The sequence below is a fragment of the Leucoraja erinacea genome, chromosome 32 (genome assembly GCF_028641065.1).
Source record: "Leucoraja erinacea ecotype New England chromosome 32, Leri_hhj_1, whole genome shotgun sequence".
Lineage (NCBI taxonomy): Eukaryota > Metazoa > Chordata > Chondrichthyes > Rajiformes > Rajidae > Leucoraja > Leucoraja erinaceus.
The window spans coordinates 19,721,780-19,737,623 of NC_073408.1; the positions used below are offsets into that span (position 1 = coordinate 19,721,780).

A 15,844-nucleotide genomic window follows, 5' to 3' on the forward strand; every position below is an offset into this window, starting at 1 on the left:
ATATTTTATTGTCACATGTCATATGCCACAGTGAAATTCTTTGCTTGCCTATCCAAGGTATGCAAGTAGTCACCCATAAAGGCCGTTTACACAGTTACAAAGTACCCCCACGCCGGGTCCCCTATTGTCCATTGTTCTCCCCCCTCCCTCACAGTGGTCTCCCACACAGGGTCCTCCTTTGTTCCTTCCCTTGGCAGCGGCGTCGTCACTTCCACGTGGTCCGTCCCCATCCGTCAGTCGTGGTGCCATCATCGACCGCTGCATCGACCACCCCACTATCGCTGCCGAGTCCTCGCCAGACGCCTCCATGGCGCCAAGCCAGGCCCCAGATGCGGGCTCCGCAGAGCTTCGTCGACCCGCGAGGTTCCGGACCGCAAGCCTCCGGCCTCGGCTTCTCAGCAGCCCTCCAGAAGGCACCAAGGAGCCGGCCTCACTTGGCCACCTCAGTCCTTGCTCCCTTTGCCTCACCCATTGGCTTCAGCCTCTAATCAATAGGAGATGGACATCTCACTGCTAGCACTCCCATTCCCAATAGGCATTGATAAGACCAGTTGACGTATTTTTTCCCTATATTGTCAGCTCGAAGGCTTCTGGTTCATCTGGAGTTGAGATTGTCTCATGGCCTTGCTGATGTGCCTGTTGCTGCCGAAGGAAATAGAAATAAGGACAGAGGATGACAGTGAAAGGTTTTGTTAAAACTGGCATTTACCCTGCAGTTAGCTCATGCCCACCAGTAGCTGAAAGTTCCTTATGCGGTTTAAACGTGGAGCCAGCACAGAGCGATGGGCCAAATGGCGGGTTCCTGTGCTGTAATTTCCATGTAACGTGTGAGTGAGTTATACACCTAATATGTTGCAAATCCATTCTCCTTCAAGGGGTCTCAATAACCTACCCCAGAAGGAAGGAAGTGAGTGTCTCACTGAACAGGCGGCTTTATATTCTGGCAATCAGCAGCACTTATTGTGTGAAATTGCTTCCTCCTCATCTGCCTCTCCACTGCAATGTGTCTTCTGTGTGTTACCACATCCTGAGTTTTCAGCTCTTGAGTTGGCATCTGTACCCAACATGAAATATAATTGTTACATTTTAAGACGGGAATGGATTCAGATGACCTGCTGAGCTACCCCAGCACATTGTGTCTTTTTTTCCCTTTTTACATTATATACCTGGAGGATGTTGAGTAATAGCTGACATACGTTGAGGTTTTAGCCAATTACCTCATTATCATCATTCCATAAGCTTTGAAATAGCTTCTCAAAATATCCTTTAATCTGAAATTCTCAATTTAACAAACCATTGCTGCCAGAAAAATGTCACTGGAAATTTTCAGGCGTGTATGAATGACTCGGGGCGTAATTTTACAGTGTTGCTTTTTACCAATCTGTTCTGCGATACAATTCAACTGAATTGGAGGAGGAATGATGCCTCCCACAGTTAGGAAAACGATTCAGCAATATCTCAAGGGCCTGTTCCACTTGGGCGTCATTTGCGCGTAATGTACCCGACATAATTTACGCGTCACAATGGACGACGCGCGCGTCGTGTCGCGCACGTAAGCGCGCATGGCGCGCTTTACACGTGCATGGTCCGTGGTGACATAGTCAGTGACGCACGAACGCGCCCGGTGCCGCAGGATTTTGGGATGTTCAAAATCTTCGCACGCCATCTGCGTGACGCGCAAATGACGCCTAACTGAGACAGGCCCTTCAAGCTACGGAAACGAAACACCAGTAAAAATGCATCATCATTGTGAATTTATCAGTGAATGGATAGCTCATTCTATGTGTAGGAAGGAACTGCAGATGCTGGTTTAATTCGAAGATAGACACAAAATGCTGGAGTAACTCAGCAGGATGGGCAGTAACTCTGGAGAGAAGCAATGGGCGACGTTTCGGGTCGAGACCCTTCTTTAGACTTTGTATTGCTTAAGAAGGAACTGCAGATGCTGGAAAAATCGAAGGTGGACAAAAATGCTGGAGAAACTCAGCGGGTGAGGCAGCATCTATGGAGCGAAGGAATAGGTGACGTTTCGGGTCGACCCGAAACGTCACCTATTCCTTCGCTCCATAGATGCTGCCTCACCCGCTGAGTTTCTCCAGCATTTTTGTCTACCTTTAGACTTTGTATCGGTCATTCTTTTTGTTGGTCGTTGCCACTTTAAGGATTGATTTTCTCTCCTTAGGGACTTTTTTGCTTTTGAATTAACTCTCAGGATGTTGGCTTAACAGGCTTTTCCCTGAACTGGGGTTGCCCTGGTCTCGCAGGAAGAGTCAGTGGTAAGCCAGACAGGGCAAGGACAGTCTGCAACCTCCATGTGAGTGAATCAGCAGGGGATTAATCGGTAGATGGGTGGACAGAGGGCACAGATGAACAGGAGACAAATGGGTGTAAGATAAGGAGAGAAGACACGTGAAATGAGAAGCTGGAAGATGGGATATAGGTGGAAGAGATCGGGGTGGGGGGGAGGGAATGAGGGGCAGCATAGTGGGATAAATGGGTGGGATACATGGAAGGAGGGGGGGTGTAAGGAGAGTGTCACCTAAAATTGGATAATTCAATACAAATATCACTTGAATAATATAAGGTACTATTCCTCCAGTTTGTGTGTGGCCTCTAAATAGTCATGGTCATTCAGCGTGTAAATAAGCCCTTCGGCCCTACTTGCTTGTACCAACCAACATGTCCCATCTGCCCACCTGTCTAATTGTCTCTTAAATGCTATGATAGTACCTGTCTCATCTACTTCCTTGCATACACCCACCATCATTTGTTACCCCTCAGGTTCCTATTAAATCATTTCCCCCCTCACCTTAAACCCATGCCCTCTGGTTCTTGATTCCCCTTCTCTGCACAAGAGACTCTGTACATTTACCCGACCTGCTCCTCTCATGATTTTATACACCTCCACAAGATCACCACAGACTCCTGTTCACCAAGGAATAAAGTCCTGGCCTGCTCAACCTCCTCCTATAGCTCAGGCCCAGGAGTCCTGGCCACATCCTCCCAAATCTTCCCTGCTTGGTTTCCTGGTCCTCCAATATATTCCAAATGGAATTGAAACTGGACCTTTTCCAGCTTGTTCACTTGCTGCAACCAGTCAAAGTCACTTTTATTTTTATAGCACATTTAAAAAACAACTCTCGTTGACCGAAGTGCTTTACATTGGTGGAGGTACTAACGTTATACAACAGTGGTTCATTGATTAAGTACGTACATAAATACATACATATAGCCCTCCCTCAGAGGACGTCAAGAAAGGTGAGTTTTAAGTCTCGACTTAAAAGAGTCGATGGAGGGGTCAGTTCTGATGGGAAGGGGGATGCTGTTCCACAGTCTAGGAGCTGCAACCGCAAAGGCTCGGTCGCCCCTGAGCTTATGCCTAGACCACGGGATGTTCAGTAACCCCAAGTTGGCCGATCTGAGGGACCTGGAGATGGTGTGGTGGGTAAGCAGACTTTTGATGTAGGTGGGGGCAAGCCCGTGAAGGGCTTTGTAAACATAAAGAAGGATCTTGAAATTTTTTCGGAACCGCACTGGGAGCCAGAGGAGAGAGGCCAGGATCGGGGGTGATGAGGTCCCTTTTTCGGGTGCCCGTCAGGAGTCTCGCTGCGGCGTTTTGGACCAGTTGCAGGCCAGTTGCAGCAGTCAATGGCCGCAGCTTTAGAGTTGCTGCCTTACAGCATCAGAAACTCAGGCCCCAGGTTTGATCCAGACTACAGGCGCTGTCTGTATGGAGTTTGTACGTTCTCCCCCGTGACCTGCGTGGGTTTTCCTCCGACATCTTCGGTTTCCTCCCACACTTAATTTGGGAAGGGTCCCGACCCAAGACATCACCTATACATGTCCTCCAGAGATGCTGCCTGACCCGCGGAGTTACTCCAGCACTTTGTGTCCTTTTGTGAGAACAGGCATTATTTGCCTGCCGTGCCGATCTCTCCATTATGCCAGCATTTGGAGACCGGACTTACATCATTGCGTACTGCCAGGAATACAGACGAGTCTCCTTGGCTTATGTTTGAACATGCAAACTGTGAGCACTGTTCTTTGACACCTCTTCCAAGTGCCTTTGTCCTACTGGGCGCATTCTCCCAACCCATTCACAAGGATCCAATAACTCATCACTACCTCCCCCTGTATCTGGAAGAACACGCCTCTACTGTGCGACTTCCCTTTAAGATCTGCTCACCACCATCACGAGCCACATCTAAAAAGCACATCAATGCCTCTACTTCCTCAGAAGGCTTAGGAAATCCAGCTTGGCTCCAGTGAACCTTACCAGTGAACCAGCTCCAGTGAACCCTACCAGCTCTGTAAGATGTACAGTAGAGAGCATCGTAACCGGTTGCTTAACAGCTTTTAATGGGATCTGTACACAAATTGGAGGGAATTGTGAATGCAGCCCAGTCCATCACACAAAACAATTTCTCCCCCACCCCCTCCATGTTGACACCACCTATACTGTACGTTACTTTGGGAAAGCAACCAATATATTTAAGGACCCACTCACTCCTCAATCATTCTCTCTTCCCCCCTCTCCCATTAGTCAGAAGATATAAAAGCTTGCCACCAGATTGGAAAGCTGCTTTTTTCACTGTTGTTCTCAGACTCTCGAACGGACCTCCAATATGTTGTGTATGAATTCCTGATCTTCCAATCTATCTCGTTGGAGCTCTTGCACTTTTCTTTCAATCTGCACTTTCTCCGTAGCTGCAGTGTTAGATTCTGCATTCTGTTTGGTTTCCTTTGCACAAGATGATGTATTCATGTCTGGTATAAAAGCAAACCGATAATGTGGAGTCAGAAAACATTTAACTGGTATATCAACACTCGTACAAACCTATTGGTAAGATGACCCATTTCTATGATATCGAATCCCAAATTGTGTCTACCACTGGAGACCCACGGGAAGATTCAATATTGGAAAGGCAGAATCATTTATTTTTAGATTTATTTTGAATTGCTGCAAATTAGATCAGATCATCGCTTCCCGAATGACGGCAGCAGGATGGTATTTGAAAGGACCCATTGTTCTGCAAGGAAATGCAAATCATGGGGCAAAAGGCACGGCTGTGTGGCCCCTGCACTTGGTACGAGAGCAAGGCCAATTAGCATTGGATATAATTAGCATTGAGTTAGCACAAGGCTTGCCAGACAATCCCCATCACAAGATTCCACCAGACTGCAACTCAGAAAACGCAGAGACATTCTGGGCAAGAAAGGAGTGACAGAGGAGCTGGATTTTGAGATCCCAGCGTTAAGGCAAGTCTGAAAATTGCAGATTTTATTTTACATTGTAAGCGATGTGTCGAGTATAGGGCAGCACGGTGGCGCAGTGGTACCGTTGCTGCCTCACAGCGCCAGAGACCCGGGTTCAACCCTGACTACGGGTGCTGTCTGTGCAGAGTCTGTACGTTCTCCCCGTGACCTGCATGGGTTTTCTCCAGGATCTCCGGTTTCCTCCCACACTTCAAAGATGTAGCGGTTTGTAGGTTAATTGGCTTGGTAAAATTGTAAATTGTCCCTCGTGTGTGTAGGATTGCGTGAGTGTGCGGGGAACGCTGGTCGGCGCGGTCTCGGTGGGTCGAAGGGCCTGTTTCTGCGCTGTATCTCTAATACAAATCTAAAAACTGAACTTGGAGCAGGGCCATTATTTCTGTTCATCTGGGAGGATGCTCCTTAAAGTTCTGCCTCAGCCTCGGTGACAGGTGTAACACAGCCTGCCGATCCGATGCTGTAGCTGTGTGTATAGGGCTGTTGATTTTAGTGGCCTCTGTACCGTTAGCTGTGCAGAATCAGCCCGTGACCTGCGGGTGGGTTTCGTTAGTCCACGTTCTCTATCTGACCTGCATTGGGTTTTCTCCGAGATCTTCGGTTTCCTCCCACACTTCAAAGATGTAGCGGTTTGTAGGTTAATTGGCTTGTTAAAATTGTAAATTGTCCCTCGTGTGTGTGTGTGTGTAGGATTGCGTCAGTGTGCGGGGAACGCTGGTCGGCGCGGACTCGGTGGGTCGAAGGGCAATTACTGTTTCTGCACTGTATCTCTAATACAAAATCTAAAAACTGAACTTGGAGCAGGGCCATTATTTCTGTTCATCTGGGAGGATGCTCCTTAAAGTTCTGCCTCAGCCTCGGTGACAGGTGTAACACAACCTGCCGATCCGATGCTGTACCACCACATTTAGACTGTTGATTTTAGCGCCTCTGAAGCTAACAATCTGTAGCTGTGCAGAATGTGCGACTTGCGTGTCTTAAATCACCTGGCACTCAGCAGGGTAGTGCGTTTCGTTACATTTTACATTATCTATCTATCGCACAGTCTTCACTTATCTCATCTTTCACGGCTACAGAGCAGACGCATCTCTGGCACACACACACACATACAAATCCCTGAGCAGGGTGAAGAGTATTGTATTAAAGTATTAAGGTATTGCTTTAAACCGCATGGCTGGTAGAATTTTAGAAAATAACCTTTATTTGCGACAAAATTTACAATTACTGTCGTTCACTTTTCCAAAGCCAGCTCAGCCTCTCCCGCTGAGGCCAGGGTGTCGGAAAGACCTTCAGTGTCATAACTCCCTCACGTGGATAGATTCAAAACAAGTCATAAAATATAAAGACAAAATGCTGGAGTAACTCAGCGGGACAGGCAGCATCTCTGGAGAGAAGGAATGGGTGACGTTTTGTGTCGAGACCCTTCTTCAGGCTCGACACAAAATGTCACCCATTCCTTCTCTGGCTCAAAATCAGTATTCCATTCATCCTCACCGGTTAAAATAAATGGGGCACGCAAGAGTGTTCATTTCGTTCTTGCCGTGACTGCCGCTGACTAGATAGCCTCTTTAATTTTCATTGTGTTTATTTTAATGTACGCCAGATTGAAAATTTAAAAATATCAATAATAGTTATGGAAACGGGCTCTCCAGCCAAACCCGGGCACGTCAAGCAAAACGGCTATCAAATCTAGCCCCATTCTACTTTAGTTTAGAGATACAACAAGGAAACAAGCCCTTTGACCCACTGAGCCCGCAACGACCAGCGATCACCCCTACACTAGTTCGACCCAACGCACCAGGGGCAATTTAAAGAAGCCAATTAGCCTACAAAAAACCTGCACGCTTTTGGAATGTGGGAGGAAACCAGAGCACTTGTGACAGGGAGAAGGTACAAATTTCATGCAGACAGCACACCAGGATCAGTCAGGATCGAACCCAGGGCCTCTGGCGCTGTGAGGCAGCAACTCTACTGATGCAACACTATTACCTGCATTTGGCCCATATCCTTCGAAACCATTTCTATCCATGGACTTGTTCAAATCTTTTTATAAACATGAATTGTATTCTCCTCTGCAGCTTCCTTTGGTATTTTGTTCCATCCACCCACCACCATCTGACTGTCTCTGTCTCTCTCTCTCTTAGTCCTCTCTCTCTCTCTCTCTCTCTCTCTCTCTCTGTCTCTCTCTCTCTCTCTCTCTCTCTCTCTCTCTCTCTCTCTCTCTCTCTCTCTCTCTCTCTCTCTCTCTCTCTCTCTCTCTCTCTCTCTCATTTTAAATGTCCTCCTCTAATTTTAGACTCAATACATCTTGTGATTTTACATATGGATCAAGCTTTGCTGATCCAATCATCACAATATTGTGAAAACACTTTAATAAACCACCGTTGATGAATTAAAGCTTGTACTTATATAACATTTCCCACAACTTTGCAATATCCCTGTCTGCCCTGTAGTACATTTACGGTTGATGTTATATTGTAGTCAAGGCTAAAGACAATTTGTACAAAGAAAGATTGCACCAGCAGTGATGTGATATTGACCATGTCTTTTTTGTTTAAGTGCTTTGATTAGGTAGACATGTCACCAGGGAGAACTCATCTGCTTTTCTGACAAATCTTTCCATTGCATATGTAAACGGCACATGGCAGGTATGACTGGAAAACCAAGCTGCATTGCTGAGGTCAATCAGTTCAATTGTTGAGGAATTATGAATGGAGTTAACCATTCTCATAAGTGATAGGAGCAGAATGAGGCCATTTGGCCCATCGAGTCTACTTCACCATTCAATCATGGCTGACCTACTTCTCCCTCCTCACCCCATTCTCCCGCCTATTCCCTCTAACCCCTGACACCCATACTAATCAAGAATCTATCGCTGCCTTAAAAATAGAGTTGCTGCCTCAGCGCCAGAGACCCAGGTTTGATCCTGACCACGGGTGCTGTCTGTACAGAGTTTGTATGTTCTCACCATGACCTTTGTGGGTTTTCTCCGGGTGCTCTGGTTTCCTCCCACACACCAAAGACGTACAGGTCTGTAGGTGAATTGGCTTGGTAAAATTGTCAATTGGCGTTAGTGTGTGTAGGATAGTATGTGGGGATGGCTGGTTGGCATGGACTCGGTGGGCTGATGGGCCGATGGGCCTGTTTCTGTGCTGTATCTCTGAACTAAACTAAACTGGGGCTCGCTTAATCGAAGGGAACTCAGGAACTGAGAGGGAGTTGTGGGATTTGGGGCTCTGGTGAGTTGGACATGAGCACAGCAAACATTATCGAGGGATGCCAGATGCTAAACCTTCGGGATTTCAAAATAGTCAGATTGTGGAATATTTTAGCCTTACTGTAGATGGCAGTGTAGTATCTGTACTGGAACATCTTGGTATAACCAGTTCTGGGGCACAAGTCCATGGTACTACAGATGGATGTTGTCTGTCCCAACATTTAAAAAACATTTAGACAGGTACGTGGATAGGGCAGGTTTAAAGGATTAAGAGCCAAATGCAGGCAGGTGGGACTAGTGTGTATGGGGCAAGTTCGCTGGTGTGGGCAAGTTTGGCCGAAGGACCTGTTTCCACACTGTATAACTCTATGACTATGATTGGGATCTCAAGAGGAGGCCAAAATGGGTGATCCAGATTGGCTTCCTCACGAGATCCCAATCAATAAAGAATTAAGTCTTCAGTCAAGCTGATTCTACTCAGCACTTCACCGATCATGTGTTCAGTGCTGAGAAGCTCGTGTCCCATCAATGAAGCCGTTCACGGAGCCTCTTCCTCTTGCATCTCTCACCACCATTCACAACCAGGTGGAATCGGACTCCCAGTTATTGATCTGATCCCTTGCTGGTGTGATCACAGTGGTGCGGCAGGTGGTGCAGCTGTCTTAATGTTCCAGTGACCCACTTGAGTTCTGACACAGTGCTCCCTGTGTGGAGTTTGCACGTTCTCCCTGTGACTGGTGGGTTTCCTCCAGATGCTCTGGTTTCCTCCCAGATGGGCCTCGTGACACAAAACGATGCAGGGTCTATGATGTTACCAGTTCACGATACTGATCAAAATATTGACTTTGATCAACCATTAGCTAGCAAATCTGCTGGACCTGGAGATGGTGGAACCTCCTGCAGTTCTACACACTCTCCATTGATTGCATTACAGCATCCCTGTCTGAATTAATTTAGGGAAGGGGTGAGATGATGCAAAGTGAAGCCTTTGTTAGAGAGATACAGTGTGGAAACAGGCCCTTCGGCCCACTGAGACCGTGCCGACCAGCGATCACCTCGTGCAGTAACACCCTAGGGACAATTTTTACAACTTACGGAAGCCAAATAATCTACAAACCTGTACGTCTTTGGAGTGTGGGAGGAAACCAGACCACCCAGAGAAAACCCACGAGGTCACAGGGAGAAGATACAAACACCATACAGACAGCACCCATAGTCAGGATCAAACCCGGGTCTTTGGCGCTGCAAGGCAGCAATTCTGCCCCAAACCGAATTGGTTTGAAGTTGGTGAACCTGTGCAATGTATACAAAGCACTGGGTAGTCTCATTGAGCTGCACTGCGGAGATAAGGGGTTGGATGACGTGGCATGCTACATCAAAGGACAGAGAGAGTTTGAAGAACAATGGTACATTAAAGCAACAATTACATTGAATACCAATTTTGACCTTGTTCTACATCAGATGCCAGCTTGATGTTTCCTTTACTGGTTCTAATGGCATTAATCATTTTACTAATAGTTGGAAATGGGCAAGTTTCCAGCCCTAAACAACAACTCCCCATTTGGCCTTGTAATGCTTTACGAATGCATGGAATGAGGCGGGTGATTATACAGCTACTACAGTGCGGGAAGCCAAATGTTTTGAGAGAGGGACAGGATCAAAGGACTTGTGATTCATGGGATAAACTAACTCAGGGTTGAGTGACGGAAGTGAACGATTCTACTTTTAACTTTTCCTTCCTCTTGCATCGTTCAGGCGAGCGACAAAGACAGCATCACCGAGGATGGAGAGTTGATCGAGAAGTTGGATGTCATTGCATCGTCCACCAGCGAGGAACCCCTCTTCACAGCTGAGCAGGTAGATCATTAAAGCCAATTCAGGGGCGGCACGGTGGGACGGCGGGACAGTTGCTGCCTTACAGTGCCAGAGACACAAGTTCGATCCTGACAACGGGTGTTGGCCATATGGAGTTTGTACGTTCTCCCTACGACCGTGTGCATTGTGCTGGGTGCTCCACTCTCCTCCCACACTCCAAACATGTGCAGGTTTGCAGGTTAATTGGTTTCTGTAAAATTGTAAATTGTCCCTGTAAGTGTGTAGGATAGTGCTAATGAGCTATTGTTGATCGGGGCGGACTCGGTGGGCCTGTTTCCACATTGTATCTCTAAAGTCTGAATTTAATGCAGTAGAGAATGCATCACGCCTGCAAATCAAAATGACGCAATCTAACATGTCCATTACTTTCAGGAGAGACCATCAACACCAAAGGTTGATTAACACAACCAGGTATCTTGACACAAGGCTATCCATCAACTCTATCACTCATTCAAATCTGTCCCTCAGTTCCTTCTTTTTCATCCATGCCCAACACATGAAAGGCAATTTGCAGAGGCCAATCAACTTACAAACAAGAGTACCCGGTCACATAGAGTATGCAAACTCCACACAGACAGCACCCGAGGTCATGATCGAACCCAGGTCTCTGGCACTGTGAGGCAGCAACTCTACCAGCTGCACCACCGTGGTGCATATAGTACGCTGGGTCCATAATACACTCGTCAATAGTTTAATTCAGTTTATTGTCACATGTAGCGAGGTACAGTAAAAAGCCTTTGTGCATGCTAACCTGTCAGCAGAAGGACAATACATGATTACAAGCGAGCCGTTTGCAGTGTACAGATACACGATAAAGGGAATAACGTGAATAATGTTTGGTGCAAGACAAAGTCCAGTGTAGTCCAATCAAAGGTAGTCTGATGGTCTCCAATATCTCAGGCCTGTTCTCCAGTTGTTAGTAATAATAATAATAATAATAATAATAATAATAATAATATTTATTTATATAGCACTTTTAAACAAAATTACTTTGAACCAAAGTGCTTTACAGAGATTGATTAAACTAGTAGGATGGTTCAGTTGCCTGATAACAGCTGGGAAGAAACTGTCCCTGAATCTGGGTACTTTGAGGAGATAAGAATGACAATTGAACAGAATGGACTGTAGCAGAGTATCAGAGATTAGCATCTTCTAATCTTTCCACAGGTCATTGAGGAGATTGAAGAAATGATGCAGAATTCCCCTGACCCTGATGTTGAGGAGACTCCATCACAGTCCGACAAGCTCTCGGTTGTCTCGCTGGAGGTACAAGTGTTGAAACCTTCCATCTGCAGCAACAATAACATCCTGACAGAGGGTAAGGAATCAACAGACTGATGTTACATGACCTTGCGTGAGTCTGAAGAAGATTCTCGACCCAAAACATCACCCATTCCTATTCAAAGGTGCTGCCTGTCCCGCTGAGTTACTCCAGCTTTTTGTGTCTATCATCGATGTTTCATGAAAGAAGGGAATTAGTTTGCATTGGTGGATGATATAAAGAGATTTGTAGATTTGCAGTTCTAATTATCCCATTACAGGGAGGATGTGGAGGCTTTGGAGAGGGTGCTGAGGAGGTTTACCAGAATGCTGCCCGGATTAGAATGTTTCAGCTACAAGGAGACATTGGATAAACTTGGAATGTTTTCGCTGGAATGTCAGAGGTTGAGGGGAAACTTGATAGAAGAATATAAAATGATGAGAGGCACAGACATGGTAGACAGTCCAAACCTTTTTTTCCCAGGGTGGAACTGCCAACAGTGGAAGGCATAGGTTTAAGATGAGAGGGGGAAAGTTTAGTGGAGATGTGCGGGACAGGTTTTTTTACACAGAGAGTGGGAATGGCCTGGAAAACATTCACTGGGGTGGTGGTAGAGGCTGTTATGAAGGTGGCTTTTAAGATACTTTTAGATAGGCACATGGAAGGGCAGTGAATAGAGAGCTATGGTTCATTTCCAGGCAGATGAGATCACTTTAACGGGACATAGTTTTTGACACAAACATTGTTGACCGAAGGGGCCGTTCCTGTGCAGGACTGATTGGGTTAACCTATGATGAGTGTTTGATGACATTGGACTCGTTGGAGTTCAGAAGGATGAGCAGAGTCCTCATTGAAACTTACCGAATAGTGAAAGGCCTGGCTAAAGTGGATGTGGAGAAGATGTTTCCACGAGTGGGAGAGTCTAGAACCAGAGGGCAGGGCCTCAAAATAAAGGGACATGCCTTTAGAAAGTAGATGAGGAGGAATTTCGTAGGCAGTGGATGATGAATCTGTGGAATTCATTGCAACAGACGGCTGTGAAGGCCAAGTCAATGGGTATTTGAAAACAGAGACTGACAGTTTCTTGATTAGTAAAAGGTGTCAAAGATTATGGGGAGAAGGCAGGAGAATGGGGTTGAGAGGGAAAGATGGATCAGCCATCATTGAATGGCAGAGTTGACTCGATGAGCTGAATGTCCTTCCTAGACAATAGACAATAGACGATAGGCAGGAGTTGATTCATCCTTCAGAAACAAAAAGGAATGGTCCTGACTGATATCAAAACATAAAGTTCTGGAGCGGGTCAGGCACTGTCTGTATTTCCTCTCCCCTTCGTGAGCCTAGCCCCACCCCAGTGTGAAGCCATTTCTCCCAATAACCCACCCTTCCTTTGCCTCCGCCCTTGTTCCCCTCCAACCATATCCTTCCCTCTTCCTTCACATTTCACTCCACTTCTCGACTTATCAGACGCCATTTTGTCTCCTTTTCATCTCTAGCCTTTGTCACCTCCTCCGTGAATCCCCTCCCCCTTCCTCCCCAGTCCCCACCACTATCCACCTATCACTCATGTAGGAAAAAGCTGCAGATGCTGGTTTATACCGAAGGTAGACACAAAATGCTGGAATAACTCAGCGGGTCAGGCAGCATTTCTGGAGATAAGGAATGGTGACGTTTCGGACCGGAACCCTTCGGTATAATCCGGCATTTGCAGTTCCTTCCTACGAAGGTTTCCAACTCGAAATGTCACCTATACTTTTTCTCCAGAGATGCTGCCTGACCCGCTGAGTTACTCCAGCATTTTGTGCCTATCCACTTTTCACTTGCCAGCCTCTGTCCCATCCCCCACCCCACCTCTCTTCCAGTTTTCTCCCTCTTATTACAATCAGACTGAATTAAGGGCCCTGACCCAAAACGTCACCTGTGCAATCCCTCCACAGATGCTGCCTGATCCGTTGAGTTACTCCAGCACTTTGGGTTTATGCTCAAGATTCCAGCATCTGCAGTTCCTTTTGTCTCCATTTGACTGATACTAAACTGAGGGTTTGCGATACACACATACACACTACAGGTGCCGCGGTGGCAGATGCGATCAGGGGTTGCCGTGAGGGAGGGGGAAGAACAATGGACAACGGAGGACCCGGCATGGGGGGGGGGTGCCAGAAGAGGGAGGGGAGGGGGGAAGAACAAAGGGGAAACTGGTGCGGGGTAGGGGAATTTGTAAGTGTCCTTTATGGGCGACTATTTGCATACCTTGGGAATGCAAGAAAAGAATTTCACTGAGGCTTGTCGCATGTGATCATGAAGTATTCAATTCAATTCAAAGAAAATAAACTTATAAGGAAGAATTGAGTGGCTTTGGATCACAAACCTTGAAGCGTGCTGTTGTGTTTTGCTGGTGCAGATGTTAAGCTGATGACAGAGGCAGAAGTGGGCGAGCTGCTGGTGCGGATTGAGCTGGCCATTAAAGATTACTCGGAGGAGCTGATACAACAGCTGGCGCTGCGCGATGAACTCGAGTTTGAGAAGGAAGTGAAGAACAGCTTCATCTCCATACTCATCGAGGTGCAGAACAAGCAGAAGGAACACCGGGAGTCGATGAAGAAGAAAAAGAAGGATAAAGGTGGAGTTCAGCCCAGCGTCCGTCAGGAGAGAGTGACCCGCATGCCCGTGAAGGTGAGACGTTTCTGGTCACTCTGTGGTGGTGCCAACCATGAGGCTGGTCCTCACCAGCTAAACATTATTGCATCCATGTCCCCGCATGTTCTGTTGTCGGGTGATTAAACTGCAGAAGAGAGAGAGGCTGCCACCATCTAATCCCAAGATAGACACGGGGCACTTGTTGCTGCTCAGTAAGTGGGACAGAAAAATGTCAGGCAGAGGGCATAGCTTAAAAACGCAAAATTAACAGGCTGTTATCTGACACGCAGCACTCCATTACATAAACATCATTTCACATACTACTAGAATGCATTACACACACATGCACATGCACATGCACACACACACACGTACATACACGCACTCACGCACACACATACATATACACACACACACACACACACACACACACACACGCACACACACATACACACACACACACGCACACACACACATACACACACACACACACACATGTATACACTTACACACACACACATGTATAATACACACACACACACACACACACATAAACATACACGCACACACATCTATGCCGACACTCATAGGAACCATCTCAGTTTAACACACAGACATACAAACATCCATGTAGATGGCTACACATTGACTATCACAGTATATAAAGATAGACACCAAATGCTGCAGTAACACAGTGGGTCAGGCAGCATTTCTTCAGAAAAAGAATAGGTGACGTTTCAGGTCAGAACCTTTCAAACCAGAATCTGCAGTTCCTTCCCACAAAATATATAAGAAAGATAGGCACAAAATTTTTAAATCTCTCCCTGCACTGGAGACCCGACCTTTTTCTCGTCGGGCTCCGTTGTCGTTGAGGCCGCAACTTCAGACCGGCCTAAAACAGGAAGAAGCCTGTCCCACTTTGGTGCTATTCACGACGTTGCCGTCGCGGGGCATTTTTCATCGAGACCGGAAAAATGGAGGAACTTGATGCCACTGCTACCTGCTGCTGCATCACGACCCGATACGCTGCTACGGCCTTCTGCGGGGACTGCATGCTGCGGGTATGCGGACAGCGGCAAACTCGGAGAGGCGTGATCCCTGGAGAGTGGGACCGCTTTTCGGGGCTCCTAACGGAGAATTTTCCCCGCCCTGGTAATTATGCGGGGATCGAAGAGCTCCTGGAGCGGGGCCTCATCACTACACCGCCTCTATCTCCGGCATTAACGAATGGCCTCGGGTACTTGCGAGCGCACACTCGGGGGCTCCAACACCAATTTCCATCCTGCACTCAAATTCACTCGCATCTCCACACCGGCGTGGCTTCAATGGCCGCGGGACAATCGCCATCGCCAGCCGGGGGCTTTGACTTTGACTCCCAGGACTGACATCGGGGGGGGGGGGCCCGTCCCACTTAGGGGACTGCAGGAGACTATGCCGTCGCCACATGTTCGCGGGGTGGTTGCCGGGTAGTAGGTCTTTTATGGAGAGATAAGTTTTTTTTTTTGGCCTTCCATCACAGCTATGTGATGGATGTTTATGTAAAAATTGTAATTATGTTGTGTCTGGGTCTATTTGTGTGTAAT

The 15,844-nt window shown here is 47.0% G+C and overlaps 1 protein-coding gene across 2 annotated transcripts in view; it reads left to right on the forward strand.

Moving 5' to 3' along the window:
- Positions 1 to 15,844, forward strand: part of fez1 (fasciculation and elongation protein zeta 1 (zygin I)) — a 55,087-nt gene that overhangs the window by 23,032 nt on the left and 16,211 nt on the right. For both annotated transcript variants that reach the window (XM_055660848.1, XM_055660847.1), the window contains exons 3-5: positions 10,244 to 10,345; positions 11,531 to 11,681; positions 14,026 to 14,297. In XM_055660848.1, coding sequence (XP_055516823.1) covers positions 10,244 to 10,345; positions 11,531 to 11,681; positions 14,026 to 14,297 — 525 coding nt within the window. The remainder of the gene's footprint in view (positions 1 to 10,243; positions 10,346 to 11,530; positions 11,682 to 14,025; positions 14,298 to 15,844) is intronic.